General features: G+C 39.1%; 1 protein-coding gene across 1 annotated transcript; it reads left to right on the forward strand.

Moving 5' to 3' along the window:
* The first annotated feature begins 3,345 nt into the window (after positions 1–3,345).
* Positions 3,346–27,204, forward strand: LOC112178075. Its single transcript, XM_024316286.1, has 7 exons — positions 3,346–3,664; positions 3,758–4,282; positions 4,790–5,073; positions 5,131–5,505; positions 5,659–6,942; positions 25,301–25,429; positions 26,959–27,204. The coding sequence occupies exons 1-7, from the start codon at positions 3,346–3,348 to the stop codon at positions 27,202–27,204; spliced, it is 3,162 nt and encodes a 1,053-aa protein (XP_024172054.1).
* The last annotated feature ends 583 nt before the right edge of the window (positions 27,205–27,787 follow it).

The following is a 27,787-nucleotide window of genomic DNA, read 5'->3' on the forward strand; positions in this document are numbered from 1 at the left end:
ATTAAGATGTGACCTTGATGTGATTAGGTACTTGAAAAGTGTGTTGAGCGGAATGCTGCGATTAGTGCTTATCTCGGTTTGTGTGTGATGCGGAGCGGGATTCAGAGGTGAGTAATCACACAATTAGGGGTGTGCAAAACACGGTACAAACCAGCCAAACCGATCAAAACCGACCGGTAAATATGGTTTGGTTAAGGTTTTTTAACTTTAAAAATTGAAAGGCGGTTCAATACCAAACCAAACCATTTATGAATTGGGTTGGTTTGGTTTCTCTTTTCCTTAAACCACGGAACCCGAACCGACCGGTATGTTTGAAATATAATAAGAAAAAATGTTATATATATATATATATTTGTCTAGTCGTTGTAAGTAAATTCTAAATATTCAATTATAATTTTATTCTCAAATGATATACTACCATATATACTACCATATCGCAATGATTTATTTGATCCTCTCATATCACATATCTCAATCTCTCATTCTCTAACCTTTAATACTACCATATTAAGCTGGTATTTATACCTAAGCCATCAAATAATTCAATCATTTTGAATCTATTCTAGATTTTGGTTTTTGAATATTAGTTTTGGATTTGATTATTGTATTTTAAATTTAGATTATTCTTATTTAATATAATTTTTATTCTTTAGATTGAATTTTACTAGAAATTTTTTTTTTCATAAATAGCATGTTAATATAATATAGGTTAAAACCGCCTAACCGATCGAACCAAACCATCTGTAATTGGATTGGATTGGATCGGGTTAAGCTTTTTTTTTTTAATGACCGGTTGTCCAAAATGCTTAAACCGCTCACTTTAATATAGAGACGGTCTAAAGTAAAAACCGATCCAACCCAATCCGTGTGCAGCCCTACACACAATGTTCATTTACGAACAGAGTTACCATATCATTTTGGGATTTATTTATTTAACTGCAAACTATAGTTGGTATTAGTGACATTCCTGAGTGAATGACTACATATAAATATATTTACGTGAAATATATACGTATTGGTGGTTTTGTTGTGACGCAAACAATGTTTGTGAGTTCATATTATTATTTTGGGGTATGACTTTTCGGGAAACAATATGTTGTGAAAATGATGTTTTCTATTGTTTTGAAAAGTATTGAGATTTGTGTAATATTTTGAGTCTTGTGCGACTTCTTTAAATGTTTTATTCCGAGGGAGACAGAGGCTTGAGGATTCAAGGTCACTGCAGAGTGACTTTGGGCAGTAAATCAAGTAACCATGCCTTTGGCTGGGTTATGATTACGATTCAATTAGAGCTCTAGTCTGTCTGCCAGGATATCTCATGGGGTAACAAAGCGAGGTTATTTTCAACTCATAAGTACTATTTTGAAAGGAATCAAAGTGTGAGTTGTCTTCCTTTACTACATTTTTGAAAGGAATCAAAGTGTGAGTTGTCTTCCTTTACTACGTTTTTGAAAGGAAATCAAAGTGTAGGTTGTCTTCTTTTACCACTTTTTTTTGAAAGAAATCAAAGTGTGAGTTGCTTCTCTCTATTATGTTTTTGAAAGGAAATCAAAGTATAAGTTGTCTTTGTTTACCACGTTTTTGAAAGAAATCGAAGTGTGACTTGCTTCTCTCTATTACGTTTTGGAAGGAATCAAAGTGTGAGTTGTTTTCCTTATTATTGAGTGACTTGGTTCCTTGAGTTGCCTTACCATGATTTTGGATAGCATGATTTGGTAAGTTGCCTTTGAGCGTTAATATGATTTCAAACATTACTTGAAGTGGTTTTGTTTTGAACTATGATTGTGAAATTGAATGCTTAATTGAAGTCTGAGCATATAGATTTTGTCATGATTAGATTTGTTGATGCATGCTATTGAATGATGTGAAATTGATAGTTGATGCTGTGATATACACTTATTTACTATTAGGTTGAGAGAACTTACGCATGTGTTCTATTTTTGGTTGTCGAGTATACTCATATAAGCTTGCAAAAGCTTACCGGGTTTGTTGTTGCAACCCGGTGCACTATTCCATGATGTAGGAATTTATTCTGCAGGTTAGGGTGAGCGTGGTTGAAGCTGTAGAACTTCCTTGTTGTTGCAGTGGTAGGTTTATTACCTAGCTATGTTACACACTTGTTAGTCTTTCGCTGTGTAATGAGTGTAGTGTGTGCAACACTTACTTAATTGATGTTTTAGTTTAATTTGTAAACTTTGTATAATGTAATATGTGACTCTAAAGAATGAGTCTGTATTCACATTGTGGGTTCAGGACATCGTTGGTTGCCTTTATTAAAGGAAAAATTTTAGTATTGATGTCCGAACCATCATGCCTGTAACATTTGTATTTGATTTAATTGTATTATTATTTGTGATTGAAATTTGGGGCATGACAGTACTAGTCTTTGGGCTTAGACTAAACCGATTAGAATGAGCAAGTAGAGTAAACAAAAAAAATAATAAGGTGACAATAGCTGCATCCTAACGATATTATAATTGGATATCTTATAATATATATGTTATAAGTTAACAACATAGTATATAATAACGATATACTATGTTAAGAGCAACGTGATCGCTATTAAACTATTATGTTATACATATGCATAACTATATAGCATATGATACATAATAGTATCATATAATAACGACAATAGAATATCACAATAGCTACCTACTATAATAACTATAATAACTATATAGCATACTATATATTAATATCGTTCTTATACAGAACATATATGCATACTAATGTACATACTCTATATCGTTATTGTATATCTTATATATGATTGATAAGGGGTAGACAAGGAAGAAGAACAACAAAAACAAGATCTAAAGGTAGTTGTTTTTTGCATAACAACCCTAAGCGCCGCCGACCTCTGTGCGCCGCCACTAAGCCACTGAAGTATGTGGCAAGGAAACGTTCTCGTATGGAACTGTCGTGGCATTACGAATAATGAAACTCAGAGAGCTTTGATAGATATGGTACAAGCAAAGAGACCTTCTCTTATCTTTCTGTCAGAAACCCTAGCACAGCAGCCACTTATTGATACACTCACTTCACGACTTGGATTTGCGGGCAACATCTGCGTTGCAAGGCAAGCAGAGTGTCAGGGCCTTGCCTTATTATGGAGTTCCGATCTCAAAGCTGATATTCGAACATCCTCATTCCATCATATTGATGTGGATATATCTGAAGAAGGAGAACAAGTCTCGTGGCGTTTCACTGGCATATATGGTTTTGCATCTAGGAGAGATCGAAACCAGACTTGGTCTCTCATTGAAACCCTAGCTAGCGAAAACTGTTCTCTACCTTGGCTGATGGCCGGGGACTTTAATGAGGTTTGGTGTAGGGCTGACAATGGAGGATTGGTGTAGGGCTGACAAATCTGGTGGAATATCAAGATCAACTGCTGCAATGGATCTGTTCCAGATGACAATGGAGGATGCAGGTTTGAGTGATATGGGATTTGTAGGCTGCAGGTTCACATGGTCCAACAAGTTCACAAAAGAAAGATTGGATAGGGGCTTCCAATCAACACAGTGGAGAGATCATTACCCTCTAAGTCGAGTGATTACATTGCCCCCATCAGACTCTGATCATAATCCTCTTCTTGTGGAAGTCAAAGCGGAGAGCAGCCCACTGAGGCGATGCCCTAGAAAGTTTCGTTTTGAAGAAGGCTAGTTTGGCAAAGAGCAATGCCATGACATCATCCAAAGGAACTGGGCGCAGCCTTTAACTGGAAATGTCCTCACAAAAATCCTTTCTGCAGGCAATCAACTTCTGCAGTGGCACCAAGTTGAATTAAAGGAACAGAGAGCTGAACTAAAAGCAGTTCAAGAAAAACTGTTTGATATCATGAAAAAGCCTTTCTCCTCGGACCAGTTTGAAGAACAGCGGCTACTTCATATAAAACAAAGTCAATTGCTTTCCCTCCAAGAAAAATATTGGAGGCAGCGTTCGAGGGCTTTATGGCTTAAAGAAGGCGACAGAAACTCTGTTTACTTTCATAGAAAAGCTTCTAACAGAACAAGTAAAAACACGATCAAAGGCCTTATGAATGCAGCGGGTGAATGGCAAACAGAATCGGCTGCAATTCAACATATGATTTTGGAGTACTATGAACAAGTTTTCCGCACTGAGACAGTCAATGACGATGCTATATCAACAATTTTTCGAGCCACACCAATGAAAGTTACTCCATATATGAATGATGAGCTCACCTTTCCCTACTCCGATGAGGAAATTAAAACTGCTCTCTTTCAAATGCATCCATCAAAAAGTCCGGGACCCGATGGTATGTCTCCTTTCTTCTACTAGAAATATTGGCATATTGTTGGCCTTGATGTTTGTCTTGCTATCAGGAATTTTTTGGAACAGGGAGAACTGTGGGAGGAGTCGAATTTTACACACATTTGTTTGATTCCAAAAATTACAAACCCTACAGAAGCTGCTCATTTTAGGTCTATTGCCCTCTGCAATGTTATTTACAGAATTTGTTCCAAAGTTGTTGCGAACAGACTTAAAAGATGGTTGCCTGAAATCATCTCTCCCCTCCAAAGTGCATATGTCCCTGGTCGGCTTATTTCAGATAACACTTTAGTGGCTGCTGAGGTGGCTCACTTCATGCATAAACTTAAATCCCAAGAGGCTGGCTTCTTCTCTCTTAAACTGGACATAAGCAAGGCTTATGATCGCCTTGAATGGACATATTTGCAAGCTATTCTCACAAAGCTAGGGTTTGCCTCTAGTTGGATCAAAATGGTTATGAGATGTGTGACTTCTGTGAGTTATGCCATCTTAGTCAATGGTGAAGCTACTAAACGAGTGTATCCTACAAGGGGTATCAGGCAAGGGGATCCACTCTCACCCTACCTCTTTATCCTATGTGCTGAAGGCTTGTTTGCTCTAATCTCTCAAGCAATTCAGTGTGGTACCATACAAGGACTGAAAATGTGTCCACAGGCTCCTGTGTTACATCATCTCTTCTTTGCAGATGACAGCCTCCTCTTTGGAATGGCCACTCTGCATGAATGTAGAACTGTCAAGGGCATCCTTAATATTTATGAACAAGCCTCTAGACAAAAGGTAAATTTTACTAAAAGCAGTGTGGTTTTTAGTAATAATCTGCACCCTCAATTGCAGAAAGATTTAGCTGCAGTGTTGAATGTCAAGTGTGTTGATGAGCATGACCGCTATCTTGGGCTACCTTTAAGAGTAGGAAAGTCTAAAATAGCAAGGTTTAAATACTTGAAGGAAAAAGTTTCGAAAAAGCTTATTCAGTGGAAGTCTAAAATTCTTAGCAGTGCCGGCAAGGAAATTCTTATCAAAGCAGTCACCCAAGTTATGCCCTCATATGCCATGAATTGTTATCTTCTGCCGAAGAGCTTGTGTGATGACATCCACAGGTTATGTGCTTCCTTCTTTTGGGGAGACAGAGAGGGCAAGAGAAAAATTCATTGGAGGAGTTGGGAAAAGCTTTGCTTAACAAAGCATGAAGGTGGAATGGGGTTCAAGAATGTATATGCCTATAACTTGGCGATGTTAGGTAAACAAGGATGGCGGCTTATCACCAAACCTAACTCTCTTATAGCTCAAGTCTTTAAAGCTCGGTACTTTCCACACTGCTCATTTTGGGAGGCTGATTTGGGGGATGCTCCATCGTATTCCTAGAGAAGTATACTTGAAAGTAGACCTGTGCTCAAAGCTGGTAGTTCTTGGAGAATTGGCGATGGTACTCAAGTCAACATTTGGACTGATCAGTGGATACCAAACTGCCCCAAATACTTGCTTCAGCAACCTGTCAACACTGCCTTTGCAACAGTTGCAGATCTCATTGATCCATACTCTAGAACCTGGATCCATTCAGCAATTCATGCTTTGTTTAGTCCTCCTGTGGCTGCAAGCATATTATCCATTCCACTAAGTCACCATTATGTCCCAGATAGGTGGTGTTGGACTCCTGAAAAACGGGGTATCTTCACAGTTAAGAGTGCATACTGGATAGCTAGGCAGCAGGTCCTAGGCAATGTTTTAGCATCATCTTCGACTGGTGACCCTTTTCAAGTGCTTTGGAAGTGTATTTGGAAAGCAAAAATTCCAGGGAAGGTACAAATATGTGCGTGGAGAGCTTGCAATAATCTTCTACCTACAAGGGAGCAACTCTTGAAGAAAGGGTATGATGGAGATATGCGATGTCTTTTGTGCAACCACACGTTGGAATGCAATGCTCATTTATTCTGCAGATGTCCAGCTGCTCTTGAAATACTGTCAGGTACATCTTTCTTTCTGCCAGCCTCCAGTCTGCCCAATTTGGATTTTAGAGAGTGGATGTTAGGGAAAGCTCTTAACCTCAAATCTGAGGCTTTTGAAAAGCTTCTTATGATCATCTGGGGTCTATGGAAAAATAGAAACAAAAAATTGTGGGAAGGCAGGGCTCAGTCTTCACATGACATCATGCTTGAATGCTTCGCCTGGCTAGAAGAATTTCAGCAGGCTAGGAAACTGCCTGCTCCACGGGTTCAGAATGCAGCGCCAAAATGGCAGCCTGCAAACATCCTCAAGCTCAATGTGGACGGTGCTTTTATACCACAAGCTTCACAAGGTGCAATTGGTGGGGTTTTAAGAAGTTCTAATGGCAGTTTTGTCGCTGCCTTCATGCAGCACGTCCAGCATGTGAATTCAGCTAAACAAGTTGAACTCCTTGCTATTCGAGAAGGTCTACACTTCCTGAAGCAACTCGGGGTCCAGCAAGTAGTCATGGAATCAGATTGTTTATTGGCAGTACAAGACATTGCTAGTACTGAGGTAGACCTATCTGATATGAGCAACCTTGTTCATGACATTCAACAGGAGGTAAATGACATGCAGGGTGTCCAAATCACTTTTGCACCCCGGGTCTGTAATGCAGTCGCACACCGGCTTGCCAGCTTAGCCTTTGAGGATGGGCATCGTAAGGTTTGGCAGGGAACTACTCCAAGTTGTATTCTTGATTTAGTTACCAAGGATTGTAACCCTCTATTGTGACCATTTAAATGAAATATCAGTCTCTTTGATTCAAAAAAAAAAAAAAAAATATGATTGATAAGGCATATATCTTTGAATTGCTAATTGTTTTATATTAGCCATCTAATTATTAGCTATTTGGTTATGCACATGAAATTACAAAATGCATATGTATTTCTCAAACTAATGAAATTGAGTCAATGTGCCAATAACTTGAAGAATCGGTTTTAGGAGTGCAAGCTCGTTTGAATCTAATATAGGATTGCAGTATAATTTCAATACTTAGATAAAAAAAAAAAAAAAAAGCATAATTTCAATCGTAGTCGAAACTGTGGATATCAATATCTTGGAAGATGTTGTGATTTACTCAATTTTCCAAACCATTCAAAAGTAAAATCATCACACATAACGCAAGATCTGTTGATGCAGTAAAATCCTTCAAAGAGGTAAATAATTGTGGGCACTATGCCAGTGAACAATCGACTATGAATATGAATATACATAAAGATCTTACAAAACTCATCTACTAGAACCAATCTAGTGGCAACGGTGTCAATTTTGAGATAACATAACTCTCACCTAGGTTGTCAATCACCTTAAGGGCAATTACACCAATGGGGTAATTGCCTGACCCATTGGCTGGTTGAGGGAAAAAAGGGAATGCAACGGTGCAAAATCAGTTGGGCAATTGGTGGAGTCTATGAACTCAGGCAATTAACTGACCAATTCTTGGTCACCCAATTACCATAACCAATTCATGGGCTCCATTGATTTTTGTTGGGCCAGTGCAACTTACAATTAGCTAAATTCTACAAAATGTTCAAGTAAATCCAGAATATGTGTCTGACCCAAACTTTAGGTTACTTGCTCTAATTGTAATAGGGTTTGTATTAGAGATAATCTCGGAGAATCTTGCTTGATATCCAATCAATGTATGATTATGTTTTCATGTACAACTCTATCTCTATGCTTGTAATTATCTATATTAAGATGCCCCTATTATTAATGAAAGCACAGAAAATTCTCTTCCAAATATCAATTCCTTAAAACACGTTATCAGCACGAAGCACTAATCCTGAAACCCTAATTTCGTAGCCCTTAAATCCGAGCAACCACCGCCGCACACCTTGAAGCCCCCAATCCCAGGAGCCCAGAACTAGCGGCGGAGTCATCGGAACCGGTCGGAAAAGTACCAAACTGGCTTCCAGAAGAAAAGAAAAGATACTTGCCCGGTTCGCAACCTTCCAGACTGCCTGCCACAATCAAAGTTGGTCACCATTGATGCCCTGACTTTAGAATCCGAGAACCGGAAAAATAACATCTAAAACTAGTCGGAAAGTTGTCGGACTAGCCTGCAGAAGTGTTGCAAATTCCTGAACCAGTTAGCCTCCCAGTTGGTGCACTTGCACCAGTCCTTAGTTCCAGCCCAGCCCAGCGCAAAGAAAAAAAAAAGGGAGGAGAAGTGAGTGGCCCAAAAAAAGAAAGAGAGGGAGCGGGCCTAGAAGAAGAACAAGAAAAAACAAAGAGGAAGTTGGTGGCTAGTGGCCCACGTGCAGATGAGAGAAAGAGGAAGTCCACGTTGGCAAGAAGAACAAGAACAAGAAAAAAAATGAGGAAGAGGCACACGGTCAAAGTCAAAGAAAAAAAAGGTATTTTTCTTTTATTCAATTCCTTTTGCTTTCGTAATTTCATTTTATTTTATTTTTCTCGGGGACTTGGAACCTCCCTTCTTCTATCCCCCCCCCCCCCCCCTCTTTCTTCTTCATAGGGGAGACCAAAAGTCGAACAATGGGGGTTTGTGCTCACTCCAAGCTTGGAGCTTGTAGAGTCCTCCAAACTTAGAGTTTGTTGAGAAGTTTTGATCGACCACAAACACATCATTGTTTCGATCTAATCCAATACCTCTTGGAATCGAATTTCTTGGGAGCGATTACGCTCAGAAATTTATAATTTCTTGGGAGCGACTACACTCAAAAATTTCTTTTGTTTTCATGGTAACTTTTTCCGCTCCGAAACTAACCTTTTTTCTTATTGTCTTTCAGGATGAGTAACCTAAACAAACTGGACTTCGCTCTATTGGGAACAACTAGCTCTGGATATCACAAGTGGGTTCGTGATGTTCGCCAATATCTCAAGGCTGATGGAATCCTAGATATGATTCTCGAGCCTAGCCAGGACGTGCTAACTGTTGAGCAAGCTCAAGCTTTGGAAGTAATAGAGCAGCCTTAGAGGCAAATAAGACGAAAGCCATCATCCTAATGACTCGTCATATGGATGATTAGCTCCAGTATGAGTATATGAATGAAGAAGACCTTAAAAGGCTATGGGTCTCACTCGAAGAAAGATTTGGCAACATCTGTGACTCCCTACTTCCGGACCTAGAAGTGAGATGGCATAGCCTCTGCTTCTGTGATTTCAAGTCAGTTCTTGACTACAACTCGGAAGAACTTTGCATTAAATCCTTAATGGAATTATGTGGTAAATAGATCACAGATGCGATGTTGATTGAAAAAACTCTTTCTACCTTCCCCGTCTCTGCATTGATGGTTGCTAAGAACTATTGAATTGATGTTATTGTAGGATGAATCACAAGGTTTCATGAGCTCATTGGAGCTATGAATGTCAGTGAAAAGCATGACAACATCCTTGTGAAGAACTATAATTCGAGACCCGTGAGAACAGAGCATATTTCAAAGTCCAATTATAGTCGCCCCCCTAAGGGAAGGCACCAAGAGCGAAACCCTAAATCTAGGGACATTTCTGGACGTTTTAGTCCATATTCTCCCCTTAGTGAGGAAGGTAACTGCCAAAATAGGCGAACACGGAACCGAAGAGGTCAACGTGGAAAGAGAGAGGGAGGCAACGCCTCTGGCCCTGTTGATAGAGCCACCAACACTAAGAGCCATCCAAATGATGCTTTCAAAGCGCCTCAATCAATGGAGTTTGAGCACAGAGATGTATGTTCTCGATGTGGAGTATCTAGTCACTGGGCACACATTTGTAAAGTTCGTGAAGATATTATCACCACCTACAAAGCATATTGTGAAGCATGAGAAGCTCACTATGTGGAATAAGAAGATCAAGAAGATGATCTAGAGTGAAGGGTTGAAGACTTCAAATCTGGCTGGGATCAATAGATTGCCAATTTTTTTTAAGTCTTTATTTTTCAAGAGATGTAATAGACAATTGCTATGTATTTTGTAGTAAATGTCATTGGTTTAGTTTTTCTTCACATAGGCTTATCCAAAATGAGTATGATGTCTAGGAAGGTATTGAGATAAGTGGTACTTAAGCGAGTTTTGCTCCACCGACATCTCTCTACTCACCTGGTCAAATGACTACCTATGTTTTGCATTAGCGATTCTCTTAATGGTTAAGAAACAATGAGGTACTTCATTGGATTATGAATAAAATTTCGAGTTCTCTTCATTATGACTCTATTTTGATTATGAGGATATTACTTTGTGACTACAATGGCTGGGTCATCAGGTTTTGTTCAAGGACATAAAATAACCCAAATTCCACTTGCCAAATGGCACCTTGATTGCTGTCACAGAAATTCTCTAAGCTCCTAAGGCGAATCGAACCCTATTGAACTATTCAAGCCAACGGATTCCATGCGGAAACGCATGTAGAGAACAAAAATGAGTTCTTTTGCAATACCTCTAACGATTGCGAACAAAGGCACAATCTTAGAGAAGTTTATGTGTCTCCCTAGTGAACTCTATGTCACTATTCGAGCTATTGAATCCAATAAAGTCATGCGATAAGATCTCTTGAATTTAGACACATATTGGCTTTGGCACGACAGGATAGGTCATCCTAGTCATGATATGATGATCCGTCTACTAATGACTTCACACGGACATCCATTCTTTCGAGTGAAATGAAGCAAGAATCAAAAGTTGAATCCTGGATTAAGTGTGACCGCCACTGTCGCCATCCAACACCAGCCTAGGGATGGCACAGTCCATATCCATGATACCATGGATGACGTCCATCATGGTGATGGCACCCTGGGTGATGCTGCAATCACCAACTTTTCTTCCAATAACGTTTCGGATGCTCAGACCCAACCAAAATCCTCATTGGTTGCTTCTAGGGCCTCTCGCTCGTTTTACAAAGCCTGTTCCTTAGGGAAATTAGGACCGAAACTGTCCTATGAAAAGGATACAAAAATACTCATTCCGTTCTTACATCGAGTTTGTGGGGATTATGTAGACTGGTTCAGCCAACTTGCGGACATTTAAATATCTCATGATGTTGGTTGACACGCAAACACTCTGGTCACGTGTTGTGCTATTGTCCACATGTAATGTTGCTTATACTATACTCCTAGCACATATCATATGACAACGGGCTCACTCCCCAGATCATCCTATCCAGTCAATTGGATTTGACAATGTTAGAGAGTTTATATCGAAGACTTTTGATGGTTATTGCAATGAGACTGATGTTGGACATCATATTCCCATGTACACACCCAAATGATTTCACGGAAATGACTACGATACTAGTTCAGAATTTGGTAATGCGCACCAATCTCCTTATATCTGCTTGGGGTGATGCAATATCGCATGCAGCTATGCTAATTTGTCTACGACCCACCACCACTCAATCTATCTTTGCGTTACAACTAGTGACTAGGTACCAGTATTTGGTACTTACGCATATTTGAGTGTGCTATTTATGTGCCAATTGCGCCGCCACAGCGCACTATGATGGGTTCTTACAAATGAATGGGCAACTAAGTTGGATTTGAAACTCCAACAATCGTCCGCCACTTAATACCCTTGCTAGACGATCTCTTAATCGTATGCTTTGCAGATTGTCACTTTGATAAGACAGTCTTCCAGTCGTTGGGGGGAGATAAGAACATGGATGTTTAGTAGGAACGACAGGAATTGTCGTGGTCTATCCCCACTATGTCTCATCTCGAACCCCACTAAAGTGACGAGATCGTACATATCTACTGCAAATATGCCTGCAAGGATGGATGTCCCTACGAGAGGACTTAGCTCCACCCTACATAGAGGTAGGCATAGCGCCAATGCCGTAGAGAGTGACACTCTGGCGTTACAAACCATAGCCCCAGCTAGGATGTGTGAGAGGCCCCTGGGTTCGAAGGATACTTTGGCACAATTCAATCTTTTGATCATCGACACTCAAAATCTGTCTCATGAGAATCTTTGGGATTATGGTCATTGTTGGGGAATGCCTCAACGTCAGAACCTATTCTTGAGAATATAAAGCTCTTTGAAAATTACACTAGCTAGTGTACATGAGATGTGGAATAGAAACTCCATCATGATTGATGATGTATTCGCACATTTCATAGCGTATGAGTTTGTTGAGTCAGATGATATTGAACCACGCTCCGTTGATGAATGAATGCCAACGTAGAGAGATTTAGCCTAAATGGAAAGATGCGATCCAGGTTAAGTTGAATTCTCTAACGAAGAGGAAGGTTTTCGAGCCAATAATGCCAACACCTCCTAACATAAAACCTATGGACTAATGGGTCTTCGTTAGAAAGTGTGATAAGAAAAGGAGATGGCAATCTCGCCTTATGGCACAAGGTTTCTCACAAAATGCCCTGGAATCGACTATGATGAGACATATTCTCTCATAATGGATGTCATTGCACTTTATTACCTTGTCAGTTTGGTAATTTCCGAATAACTGAACATGCCGCTTGCAAATGTGGTCACTACTTATATCTATGGGGATCTAGATACGGAATGTACATGAAGGTTCATGGTGAACTTCCTTTACCCAAGTCAAGTAGCTCAAGACCACGGAGCGCGTTTACAATGAGGTCGAAAAGCTCACTAAAATGACTACTTGATTGGGAAGAGATATGCCCACGCTTTTCTAAGACAAGTTCTGGATTCTATCACGGTTCATGTTAGACATGATCTTCATTGGAAGCCCTTAAAGAGTTAAAGGAAACCGCTGAACACTTGAAATCCAAGTTTGAGATGAAGGATCATGGGAGAACACGATTATGTCTTACCTTGGAACTTGAGCATCGTGTTGCTATATGCTTAGGCATTTTTCACAAAGTCAAGCCTTCAAGCACCCCCATGATCGTCCGTAGTCTTGATCCTGAAAAGGATCCTCTTCGTTCGAAGGATGATGATGAAAATGCACTAGAGACAAAAGTTCCCTACTTGAGTACAATATGTGCATTATAGTATTTAGCTCAATGCACAAGACTAGACATCTCATTTTGTCACGCCCCTGATTTTACACACATGAAAATCGATATATATAATCCCATAATTATACATGCGTGAACGATCAGTCATCAATACAAAATACCTGAAATCTTTTTCCCTTTAACTTACAAGGATATTGATGCCCTGAACCCTCAAAGTTAATATACACTCGCTCCATAGAGTTATATATTACACAAGCTTACGAATTAAATTGTCAACAACAAAATAAAACGTAAAGGCTGCTTAGAGTAACTATACAACGGAAGTCCTTATCAAAGGTAAAGTTACAAAAATGGCTTCCTACCGTAAAGCTGCAAAGGCGCTACCTCAGCTTCAGCCCCGATTATCCTAACCTGCAGGATTAACTCCTACACCATTTGAATAGTGTACCGGGTTGTCACACAACAAATCCGGTAAGCTTTTGCAAGCCCGTATGAGTAACTCAAAACACACATGCACAACTCACGCCAAAAACGAGGAAAACCTTTCAACTCGCGAATAAAGAAAACATACCATGCTTCCTAAAACAATACTCTTTTCCCAAAAGGAACAACGAAAGTCACACCGTGACAAAATCATATAAATCATTAACCTAACAATTCAAATATGATAAATCGATCCAACCTGGATGAAATAACAATTGGGTCCAACCTGGACAAAACACACCAAATCGGTCCAATCTGGACAAAACAACAAATCGGTCCAACCTGGACAAAACAACAAATCGGTCCAACTTGGACAAAACAACAAATCGGTCCAACCTGGACAAAACAACAAATCGGTCCAACCTGGACAAAACACAAATCGGTCCAACCTGGACAAAACACAAATCGGTCCAACCTGGACAAAGTATGTACCCAGGAGTCCTAAGTAACCTACTCAGATCTCTAAAGTACGATGGCAAACAGACTAGAGCTCTAACTGAATTGTAACCTGTCACCTGGCCAAGGTTCAATCTTACGATATAATATTGCCATGAGGATGCAACCTGCAACCCCGAATCCTTAGGCCAACCTAACCCTCAGATCAAAACGTTAAATCGAATCAAAAGGAGAAATCACAACCTGTGACTCTCAAATCCTCAGACCATTTCAAAACAATAGAAATACCATTTCCCACCAATTGTTTTTCAAAAGCCACAACCCAAAATAATAAAAAGCATCATTTCATGCATATTGTTTCACAAATCCACAAACCACCCAAACATATATATACTAATACATGAATACGTATGTATATACATCCCATAATATATATATATATATATATATATACATACACACATAGTCATCTACTCAGAAATGTCACTAATACCATCTATAGTTTGCAGTTAACTAATTAACTCTCAAAACGATAAGGGTATTCCCGTTCGTGAATGAACTTCGTGAGATTACTCACCTCAGAATCCCGCTGCGTCTTCAATACAGAACCGAACTAACATTATCACCAACAACTCGTCCAATTCACCTTTAGAAGCACCTAATCACCAATGATCTCAAATTAGTAACGATTCACAAATGATTTAAGTTCGAAACCCTTGTTTTGAACTAAAATCCCCAAAGTGGCGCCAATCGAGGCAAAACCACATCCGAGACCTCCCAAAGTCTCCGGAATACGTCCACGATTGATGTGACCAAACCACAAGTCGATCGGACGCTCAAATCCTCACGGATAGCGTAAATCGATCGGTATGAAACTGCAAAAATCATAACAATTTCAAACGAACTCCAAAACTTGCATATTATATATCGAAACGCTCGTATCAACGAGTAGAACATATATAATAACAAAAACAGTTCTTTAAGTGGCGGGAACACCGCCGGAACGCCACCACAGACGGTGGTGCACCGCCGGCGGCCAAAAACACATTATTTCACAAAACTCCCAACATCAAAGTTCTTCATCTAAGCATGCTTGTGAATTCTCATAACTAGCTCGAAGTCAGAAAACAAGCATAAGGGGTTGAAAACTACCTCACAAGACGTGAACAGTAATCCAATCCGAGTTGATCGAAGTTTCACGTGAATCAATCCAAACAACCACCAAGGATCGATCAACGAGGCTGCTCTGAGCTCAACCAAGAAGACTTGAAGCCTCGCCGACGTCGGAACAAGGATTTCTGACCGGGTCCGAAAACGCCAACCTGCACCGCCTTCTACCGCCGCCACCACCAAGAATCGGTGCTAGAGGACACCACATAGACGACCAGACGGAGGAGACGATCCTATCTGGAAAGTTTCGTAGCCGGAGACCGCCGCAGTTCGCCGGAAAAGTCCGGTCGGATCGTCCGGGTTCGGGTCGGGTCAGCCGGATAATTTCGATACTGAAGGTAGCAGCCGAGAGAGAAGAGAGAGGAAGGAGCTGGTTTCCGAAAAAGGAAACAAATGAAAATAGTAAGTTTCTCCTTCGGGAAACTTCTATTTATACCAAAATGGAAATTTCTTCCAATGGCCATAACTTTCTCATATGAACTCCGATTCTCGCGTTCCACATATCCACGAACTCGTATCAACGCGCTCTACAACTTTCGTGAAGGAAGTTTCGGGAGAATCCCAATGAATAAAAAGTCAACCTTTGCAACCCCCCTAAAGTCATACTTTCCGAATAGAAATTCGTCCGAAACACTTCCGCTCCATCCACGAGCCACTAAGCCGTCCAACAACCATAAATTAGATTCCGGAAATTCCTCGGAAAATAATTACGAATTTCTGAGGCATCACACATTTGCAGTAAACTTGTTAGCTAGGTATAGTTCTACGCCAACACGATGCCATTGGATTGGTGTAAAAAATATATTTCGATACTTGAGATGTACGACTGATATGAGCTTATTCTATCCCTATAAAGAGATGATGGATTCAGACCCATCACACACCAGGAACGCCGCCAACACTGGCCTGCGTCCTTTAACCCCAGCCCAAAACAACATTAGTGTTTTGGAAGGTTTTGCTCATGGTGGGTATCTCTCTGACCTACACAAATGTCATTCCCAAATTGGTTATGTGTTCACCATGGGCAAGACTGTGATATCTTGAAAGTCTACGGAACATACCATTGTCACTATATCCTCGAACCATGCAGAGATTATTGTTTTTCACGAAGTGGTTCGTGAATGAATATGGATTGGATCCATAATTACGCATGTTCAAAGCAATGTTGGTTTAAAATCTACCATAGATGAGCCTACGAGTATTTATGAAGATAATGTTGCTTTTTTTTGAACAAACGAAGCAAGGCTACATCAAAAGCGAAAACACCAAGCATAATCAGCAACAACAGAAGCTCCTCAAGATCAAGGTGAACCAGGTTCGATCTGAGGATAATGTGGTAGACTTGTTTACTAAGTCATTGCCCAAATCCACGTTCGAGAAACATGTTACAGGCATTGGTTTGCGAAAGTTATCCAAACTCCCATGATCGTAGTTATCAGGAGGAGATGCAGACATCTGGGGAAGATGTCTACATGTTGATCTCGAAACTTGAAGGGTGTGTGTGATCTTTTTCCCTTTCGACCGAGGTTATTTTTGTCCTACAAGGTTTTTGTTACTCAGCTAGGTTTTTAATGAGGCAATGAGAGGAGCACCATGTTTGGGAGACACAAGGGGGATTGTTAAAGTAAATCCAGAATATGTGTCTGACCCAAACTCTAGGTTACTTGCTCTAGTTGTAATAGAGTTTGTATTAGAGATAATCTCGGAGAATCTTAGTAGATATCCAATCAATATACAATTATGTTTCCATGTACAACTCTATCTTTATGCTTGTAATCCTCTATATAAATATGCCCCTATTATCAATGAAAGCACAGAGAATTCTCTCCCAAATTTCGATTCCCTAAAACACAAAATTTATTATTTGATTAGCTTTTTCCAATAACAGAAACATAATTTTTAATTTTTTTTTCCAGAGTTATTTTCATTTGGCGACAATTTTTTTGAGAAATATGCACTTATAGTTTGTCTTACCAAATTGTTATATTAATATTTTACAATTAATTGCATTCGTAAATCAATGAATAAATTCAATCTTATTTAAGTTAATGATATTTTAAATTATTAAATGTGAATACTGGATTGGCATGTTAACTGCCTTGTGCATTGTATAACTTGAGGCAATTGCTAATTTTGAATGAATAGTGGATTGACAGTGATCAATTTGATAGGCAAATCAGCAATTGCCCTCAATTTATAGCCATTTTCTCTAAGGCACAAATCATTCATGAACTACCAACACACATGAATTATAGAACCAAAAAAAATTTTGATAGAAAAAAGTTTGAGATTTGATAATCCTTTAAGAGCGAAACAAGGAATAGCTCATGAAGAATTCTCAATAATGATTTTGGCACAATACTTTCTGAGGATGAAAGATCAGAAAACTATTTATAAATGTAGCATTGATATATCCTCTATTATGGTGTGCAACCGTAACAATGTGAAAAACCCTTATTTATAAGAGAATGACTGAACTAGGATATGCTAGGGTTTCTGCTGTGGAAAGTGTAAGACCCAGAAAATTTGTTATTAAGTCCTAAATGTTTCAGGAACTATTAAAGTGTTCGATAACACGATTTCGTGGTTCAAGAGTGGAGCAGAAAGTATTTTGAACAATTATTCGCTCGGAATGCTTCGTCTCAAGAGTTGACTTTTTTACGTTTGGATTATGAGAAAACTTCCTTCACGAAATTCATAGAGCGCGTCGATACAAGTTCGTGCAAATATAGAACGCGAGAATCCGAGTTCATATGAAGAAGATATGAGTTTCAGAAAAAGTTTCCATATTGGTTAAATAGGAAAAATTTCTAGAAAAATCAGAAAATTGTAAGTTTCCAAAACTGGAATTCTCTCTCTCTCTCTCTCTCTCTCTCTCTCTCTCTCTCTCTCTCTCTCTCTCTCTCTCTCTCTCTCTCTCTCTCTCTCTCTCACACCTAGCCCGCGTCGGCCTCCTCCCTTCGCCAGCTTTGTTCTCCGCCGTCCGGCTACCGTTGGCAGTGTGACAAGGTGGGTTCTCTTTTCCTCATCCTCCTCTAGAGGTCTGTGGTAGCCTTTGAGCACGAGACGAGCTGTAAGAGGAGCTGCAAGGACGGGAAACCACTGCGACGGGGCCGTGATCGCCTCCCTTAGTTCTCCCTCCTCCAGCCACCATAGCCGATGACTCTTGAGGGGTTTTGTTGCCCAGAGGTTGGGGAAGGATTCTCCCACGATAGCTTGCAACGATTTCACGCGTGGAGGACAAATTGAAGATTTGAAGATCTAGGGTTTCAATCGGCCCGATTTGTTCTAAGGTAAAATTTGATCAATTGGCTTATAATTTGACTTTGATATAGTTGGGAAAGTTGTAATTTCGAGTAGAGATGAAGATCTTTTGTTTAGGAAGTTTGGCCAATTCTGACTTTGGGCCTGCGGCGGCGCCGCCACTATGGTGGTGTTTTCTGGCAGGTTCCAGGCAGGCCAAGAACAGTTTCTATTCCTCTTTTTAATCTACAGATCGATACGATCGTATCAATATATAATGCATAATTTTTGGAGATCGCATGATTAAGTTATGAAATTTAGCGTTTTAGTGTTTTCGGTTAGATCAGTTTTCGATCCATGGGGATCTGGCTGTCCGATCAACTTGCAATTTTGTTATATTGATCGTTTAAGTATTCCGGAGACCTCGGGTGGTCTCGGGTGAAGTTTTTCCTCAACTAGCATTACTTTCGAGATTTTAGGGCAAATGGGTGTTCGAAATATAATTGTTTTCGATTTGCGTACTAAGTTAAGATCGTATTGTACTTAGATGATTGAAGGAGCGTATTCGATATATTATCTGCTGTAAGAGAAGATGCAGCAGAATTTAGAGGTGAGTAAATCTCACGTAGTTCATGTACGAACCGAGTTATTTAATAGTCAAAATTGATTGATAATTGTAAATCGTTTTCGAAAATAAAGATTTGTTTGAAATGATATGAACTCGATCGACTACTATTCATATATAGGGCTACGGCTCACAGGTAAAAAAAATAATTAAGTATAAAACAAATTCCTTGGTTTTAATACGTATGAACTATAGTTCGTATTAGTGGTCATTCTTGCGTGAATGACTACGTGTGTGTATATATATATATATCATGTAATTTGAGAATATATATATATATATATATATATGTTTATGGCGTGACATTGTGATATGCATATGATTTGAGAATTATTCGCATTATTAATTGTGCATTTACTCTTTTCAGGAATGCAATATATCATGTGATTGATTGATGTGATTGTGTTAAAGAGTATGTTGTGTTGAGTTGTGTGGGACTTTATAAATATTTTCAGATCTATGGATTTGGTGTCACAGTGGTGACTGAGGCAATTATATCAGGAACCACACCTTTGGCCGGGTTGGTGGTTACGATTAGTTAGAGCTCTAGTCTGTTTGCCATTGTATTGCATGGGAGTGACGTGTTGGGTTACTTGAGGCCCATGAGTACACGTGTTTTTAAAAGAGAGTTCGGTTGGGTTCTTTCTTTTATTGTCCAAGAGGGACTTGATTTTCATATTATGGGTGAGTCAAGATAATATGATTTTTTATCACTTTAGTGTTGTATGTTACCTTAAGGGGTAAGGATGTCGAGTTTTGAAAATGAGTCATGTTGTGAGATGATTTATTTGGAGTTGATGGGTGATCATCGACTTTAGTGCGAGTTGTTTTGACTTTTTTATTGATTGTCCTTTTCATTCTAATTATCGATTTTAAGTGTAATCTCCTGAACTAAACTATACGCAGGGATTACTATGGTTTTGGTTGTATACTTTTGCTGATTTCCTGAACTAAAATTCTATGCAGGGATTATCAGTTTTCACTTAGTATGATTTGATTTGTCACGGGTGTGACATGTGTGTTCCTTAAAAAGAAAAAGAAAAGGATTTGTTGTTAGAATTAATCATTGTGTTGATTTATTGTTCTTGAGCTGGAAAGACATTTTTGTGGTTATTTAAGTTTACTCACACGAGCTTGCAAAAGCTTACCGGTTTGTCGTTTCAACCCGGTGCACTATTCCACAGTGTAGGGTTTATTGTGTAGGTCGGAGTAACAGTCATCGAAGCTGAGGGTTGGTTGCTGTTGTAGCTTAGATGTTGAAGTGTACGTTAGTTTTATTCTTCCACTTTGTAGTGAGTGTGTTTACTTATTGAATTGTCGATCAGTCTAATTTGTAAACTCTTTATACATTAGTATGTGACTCTAAAGAACGAGTCCTTATTTGATGTTGGTGAGCTCGATTTGTTTTATCACTTAATTTAAATGAAGAATTTTCTTTGTGTTTTCTTTTGCTTGTTATGTTTCGTGTTTCGGATTTGAATTTCTGTATTTAAAATTCGGGGCGTGACAAAAAGGGTTTTTAAAACAAGTTTATATCCATGGACTAAAATCAGACGTTTGAAAAGAAAAGCCCAAAAATGAATTTAAGAAACAATTTATTTTTTGGATAAAAAGTTCTAAAAATTCGCACAATTAGCATAGTAGTATTAAGAAGATGTTCGCATCCTACAATAGGATTTAAAGACAAGTTCAGTCATAAACACTTGACTGACATGCACATGTATGCAAAACATACCTAATTGATGAGAATTGTGCATGAAGCCGAAAGCACTTCATTCTTCTAAGGATCCAAGAGTAGAAAATTATTACATGAAAACATGACTCTTGGTTGTTGCGCTTAGGAAATGCCAATCACATAAATATAGCACTAACATATATAGCAAAAATATCACGTGCTAACTATTATAGCTAGGTAACTATTGTATAATAGTTGAAAAGATGATAGCAATATGATATATCTTATTAGTGTCTATTTGAGTTATTATATACAATTGCATATAATAAGTATGATATATTTAATCAATAGTGTCTATGTTATAGATATATATAGTGGCCAGATTAACATATAATAGATTATGCATATGATACTAATTGGGTACAATATATCTAGTTTTTTTTTTTTTTTTTTTTTTTAAGGGCAAGATGACAAACTATATTAGATGAAACTGAGAAGTACGTACATGGAGCGATGCAAAAGTATCGAATGAAAAAACAATAAAGCATAACAAGATGCACAAACGCATCTATAAAGTAGGAAAACAATAAAAGATAGCAAAATGCATAGATGCATCTAAAAAGAAAAGTAACCATGTGACTTGATGTCGGACGACATCGTTGCACTGCATATGTCACGAGAGCAGTGGAAATATAATAGTAACCGTAGCCGTAACCGATGAGACGATCACCTAGGAGAGGTGATTCACTTACCAGGAGTTCGAAAGTAACCGAGGGTGTCAGAAACTCGAAAATTAGCAAACAAAGTCCTAAGAACCAGAACCAATATCACCAGAACCAATACCAGATCAATACGAGCAGCTGTCTCGGATCTAAGATCAGAATTTGAATGCGACCCGGGTCCCAAATACAGACCCAAATCCAAAATCAATCTAAATAGTTCAAGTCTAATAAATCAATTATTATCCATATAGCATATGATATATCTAAAATTACATGTACTATGATACGAATTATATTACAATGCTTACGAATTAAATTGTCAACAACAATATATAACGTAAATACTCCTCACAGTTTATTACAAAAGAAGTCCTTATCAATGATAAAGTTACAAAAATGGCTTCCTACCGGAAAGTTGCAAAGGCGCTACCTCAGCTTCAGCTCCGATTATCCTAACCTGCAAGATTAACCCCTACATCGTTTGAATAGTGTACCGGGTTGCCACACAACAAACCCGGTAAACTTTTGCAAGCCCGTATGAGTAACTCAAAACAACCCACCACACAACGCAAGCCAAAAACGAGGAAAACCTTTCAACTCGAAACTAAGGAAAACATACCATGTTTCCCAAAACAATACTCTTTTCCCAAAAGAAAACAACGCAAGTTACACCGTGACAAAATCATATAAATGGTTAACCTAACAATTCAAATATGATAAATCGATCCAACCTAGCTAGATAAAACAACAATTCGGTCCAACTTGGACAAAACAACAAATCCGTCCAACCTGGACAAAACAATCAAATCTGTCCAACCTGGACAAAACAACAAATCGTTTCAATTGTTAACCTAACAAATCGAATATGATTCTTTAGTCCAACCTTGACAAAATATGTACCCATGAGTCGTAAGTAACCTACTTAGATCCATGAGGTACGATGACAGACAGACTAGAGTTCTAACTGAATCGTAACCTGTCACCTAACCAAGGTTCAATCTTACGATATAACATTGCCATGAGGATGCAACCTGCAACCTCAGATCCTTAGGCTAACCTGACTGATAGATCAAAACATTAAACGAGTCGCACTGGACCCCAAATGTTAAATCAAATCAAAAGGAGAAATCACAACATGTGACTCTCACATCCTCAGACCACCGGTCGTCGGATCAAAACGTTAAATCAAATCAAAAGGAGAAATCACAACCTGTGACTCTCACATCCTCAGACCACCGGTCGTCGGATCAAAACGTTAAATCAAATCAAACGAAGAAATCACAACCTGTGACTCTCAAATCCTCAAACACTTTTCAAAACAATAGAAATACCATTTCCCACCATTTGTTTTCCGAAAAGTCACATCACAAACAATAAAACACATCATTCATGCATATTGTTTCCATAGATCTACAAATCCACCAAAACATATATATTTCACGTAAATATATATATACATAGTCATCCGCTCAGGAATGCCTACTAATACCAACTATAGTTTGCAGAATTGCAGTTACTAAGTAACTCTCAAAGCAATAAGGGTATTCATGAACCTTGTGAGATTTCTCACCTCGAAACTCCCGCTACGTCTTCACACTACTAGACTGCTTACAGAACGCCCTCTGTCAAACACCTAAGGAAGTACAGCCTTGATTCAGTCACTGAAACACAATGAATAACGTTCGAAACCCTAAATCGAACCAAAATTCCCAAAGTGAAGCCAATTGAGGCGAAACCACATCCGAGACCACCCAATGCCTTCGGAATACTTCTACGATCGATATGTCCAAACCACAAGTCAATCGAACGCTCAGATCCTCACGGATCGAATAAATTCACCGATATGAAACGGTAAAAATCATAACAAATCCATTCGAACTCCAAAATTTGCATATTATATATCGAAACGCTTGTATCAATGAGTAGAACATATATACATCCCCTAGATGGCCAGAACACCGCTGGAACGCCCCCACAGGCGGTGGCGCACCGCCGCCGGCCAAAACACATTATTTCCCGAAACTCCCAACATAAAAAATGTTCATCTAAACATGCTTGTGAATTTTCATAACTATCTCGAAGTCAGAAAACAAGCATAAATGGTCGAAAACTACCTCACAAGCTTTGAATTTTTTGTCAATCCGAGTTGAACTGATTTCCACGTAAATTGATCCAAACAAACACCATAGATCGATCTAGAAAGCTTCCACGAACCCATAGAAGGAAACTTGAAGCTGTGCCAACACCGGAACAAGGATTTCCGGTCGGGTCTGAAATCCTCAAACTTTGCCTCCTTGCAGCACTGCCGTGAAGGAGAATCGCTGCTAGAGGACACTAGAGGGAGGAGCAGACGACTGAGGCGAGCTGATCTGGAAGTTTTCACGGCCGGAGACCGCCGGATATCGCAGGAAAAGCCGGGTCGGTTCGCTGGTTTCCGAGTCGGGTCAGACAGAAAATCTCGATAGTGAAGGTGTCGACCGAGAGAGAAAAGTGATTTCCGGAAATGGAAATGGAATTATGAAAATAATTTTTGAAATTCCATATTTATACTAAAATGGAAACTTCTTCTGATAGCCATAACTTCCTCATACAAACTCCGATTGACGCGTTCCACATGTAAACGAACTCGTATCGACGCGCTCTACAACTTTAGTGAAGGAAGTTCTTGGAGAATCTCAATGTGTCAAAAGTCAACCTTGAACCCTCCCCCCCTAAATCCACACTTTTTGAATAGAAATTCGTCCAAAACACTTCCGCTCCATCCCTGAGCCACGAAACCTCCAATAACCACAAATTAAATTCTGAAAAATCCTTGGAAAATAAATACGAATTTCCAGGGCATCACACATTTATTTCTTTAGAACATCAATTCCAACAATAGCATGATCGATATCACAAAACATATTAATTCTACCTCACTACACAACTGCACCAATATATCTCACGTAAATATGTATACACGTAGTCATCCACTCAGGAATGTTACTAATACCAACTATAGTTCACCATTTGTAAAACCTGTGAAAAATCATTTTTATAATAAAATTTCATTTTTAACTTCATTTAAAACAAATATTTATTTTTGAATCTGATTTCACAATTTATCAAACAAATTCTGAATAATAAAGTAACTCCGTTCATACCTAGTCACAACAAGTCACACTTAATATGATACAACGTACACAAGCATTTAAAGTTCGAAACCCGCAAACTAAAAACCAAAGACTACGTCCAACAAGACGAAACTTCCTCAGAGACCTTCCAAGGTCTCCAGAACCCTTCTAGGATCAATTTACCAAAATTATATGACGATCCAACGGTCGGATCCTCACGGATCACAAACCGAGAAAACTGAAATTACTAAAAAACCTAACAATTCAAACGGTCTCCAAAAGTTACAAATCATATATCAAAATGCTCATATAGACGAGTAGATGATAATGAAGTAAGAAACTGCCCCAAACATAGCCGAATGCACTGCCACGGGCCACCGCCAGTGGCTGCACCTGGGCTCCATGTGCCGTCGGATCAATCTCCAAATTAGGTCAATCCAACCTGTCAAAATGAAGATAATAAAGAAAGGAACAACTTTCATACTTAGAGTTAAGGCCGATTCGGCCTAGATAGAGCTAGAATAGGCTCGAAAAATCTCAACCGTTGAGGTTGAACTAGTGATTCCGGCCACCACACTTTGAATCGGGCTTTAAGGCTGACATGGTTGTGATCTAGAGGAGGAGAGCTCCAAAACGTGGTAAGTTTCAAGCCCACCCACCGCCGGAATAGGAAAATCCGACCGAGTCTGCTGCTACCAAAATGTCGACTTCGATCTCCAGTTTCCAGCGAGAATTGACGGAAAGGATGCCAGTGGGGAGGACTACGAGGAGGACACAAACAGGTCTGTGAAAGTGGCGTCGCCGAACGGCGAAGATATGGCCAGGTCAGGTCGTTCGGGTTCGGTTCAGGTCAGTCAAAAAATAGAGAGAGTTAAGGTTTCGGCCGAGAGAGAAAAAGGGGGGAAAATTACCAAAACTAGAAATATGAAAAATTATGCCAAAAAAATGGGAAAATTTCCGAAAAAGGGAATTTTTTCCTTCGACCATAACTTTCTCATACGAACTCCGATTTCCGCGTTCCACATGCCCACAAACTCGTATCAACTCGCTCTACAATTTTAGTCAATGAAATTTTAGGAGAAACTCAACAAATAAAAAGTCAACCCTTTGACCAAAACTTACTGAGATAAGCTTTAGCTGATATTTGCAACTAAGCATTCTTGATATTAGTAAAGCTCAGTGCTAATGTCAAGACTGTTCAGCTACAAATATAAATTTCGAGAGGCCCACTAATTTCATACTACCAACAAACTTATAATGTCGAACTCATGGAAAGAAATCATTAGTTTTGAGAGGCTATTGCTCATCTGCTGCATATTTTGCATTAGTGTAGATTGATGCATTTATGAATTAGAGGAGGGTACTTATGTTATTGCATGCATGCATTACCAGGTCGGCAGTACCCTCCAGATAATAGTCTGGTCAGCGATACCTTTAGACAATATTCTGGCCAGCAGTACCCTCCAAATATATATCTCTTCAGTATTACCCTTCGATGTGTCATCTGATTGGCAGTACCCTCTAGTTATCGTCTCCTCTCCTAGTATTCGGATCGGCAGTACTCTCCGATGCGTCATCTGGTCGATAGTATCCTCCAATTGGCTTAAGATGACTAGTTGGCAATACACTCTAGTCATCGCTCATTTTATCACGTGAGGATATAAAACGGTTTTTGAGATGCTCATATTTTAAATGAGATGATTTACATACAGTATGTTTTTGAGATATCGATACCAGAGGATGGTTAAAAGTATTTTCATGAAACATTACTGCATGCTTTTCTTTTATAAGAAAATAAAATTGGGAAATATAAAGTTTTATTTTATTTCATTGAAATCATTTATATTTCCGTCCACTCACTTTTACAGTTTTTCTAAATATTTCTTCCTAGGCCTTTTGGTACGTTGCCCAGTCTGTAGAGTAGTTGAGGTTGAAGGTGCGTAGGAGTTGAGGCATAGAGTTTACCACTTCCATCATTGTTGTAGGTTATATGTTTAACCTACTTGTACTTTACTTTTTTTTATTTAGATTGCTTTGATGGCCGAATTCAGTTGTAATAATAAGTTGATATTGAAGATTTGTGTTTAAGATTTCTTTTATAGTTCTTGGCGGGAGATGAATCTTTGAGGAGAGCATGTAGACTCATTGAACTTGGAGTTGTGGGTGACAAATTATATAAGTACTTTTAGGGAAAATTCTGCCAAATTTCTGTAGAACATCTCTTATAGGCCCACTTCGAATTTCAGAGTGAAATCCTAGGTGGATCCTGTCAGTTGGCCTTGGTGTCGAGATCAGGATATTTTGTAGAGGTGAGGTGGTGGCTCTAGGGTGTTGTGCAGCGCATTGATGGGTATTGACTAGATTCGATTGTGTTGAAGGATAGTCGGGGGGAGGATGACCTTGGTTCCTCTGATGATAGCGGTGGTGGCCTGAAATCGCCTCAGTTATGGGAGTGGATTGGAGATTGGGATGGTGGTTGTGCATCATTTGTTGTACTAGGTTTATTTTTAGATCTTGGGGATGAATTGATTGGATACTCTTGCACAGTGGTGTGTGATGATCAAGTTGCAGGCGATGATGACTTGAATAACTATGCCGACAACTGTGCTGGTGAAGTTGCTTGAGGTGGAGGAGGTGTGCGCTACAGCGGCTGAGATGACAGCTTCTGGAGAAGTGAGATGGTGCTCGACAGAGATGGGAACTAGTATGTTTTGGGCGTTTTGCTTCTGAGCCAAATTTGGTTGGATTTTCTACCCTACTCTTTGGGCTCCTTACATTGGGCTCAAAGGGCTAGGGCTACATTTGAGACGGATTGCCCATTTGTTGTGGGCTGGGAAGAGTTGGGTCTCTAAGACCCCTAGTGTTGCTTAATTTTTATTTTTTTTAGGTCGTAAGAAAACTTGTTACTCTGTTAACTCATTTACTCTACTTCAGAGGACTAGTTTTTTTGTTTTAATAAAAGTGCTTATTGTTTAAAATGTGGGTGTACAGGAGGTGTTGGGGTTTATTATGCTTTGGTACTAAATGTTTTGGTACTCTGTAAAACGGTTATTTTTGACGATCTAAAGTGGCCTGTTATTTTTGTACTGCTTGTTAAATTATAAAATTGGCATGACTTTCTTTGCTTTAAAAAAAAAAAACTAGAATAGAAGAATTGATCTTTTCCATAAAACGTAGACAACAATGATGAAAGAGTAAAACCCACCA

This window comes from Rosa chinensis, chromosome 7, assembly GCF_002994745.2.
Source record: "Rosa chinensis cultivar Old Blush chromosome 7, RchiOBHm-V2, whole genome shotgun sequence".
Taxonomy (NCBI): domain Eukaryota; kingdom Viridiplantae; phylum Streptophyta; class Magnoliopsida; order Rosales; family Rosaceae; genus Rosa; species Rosa chinensis.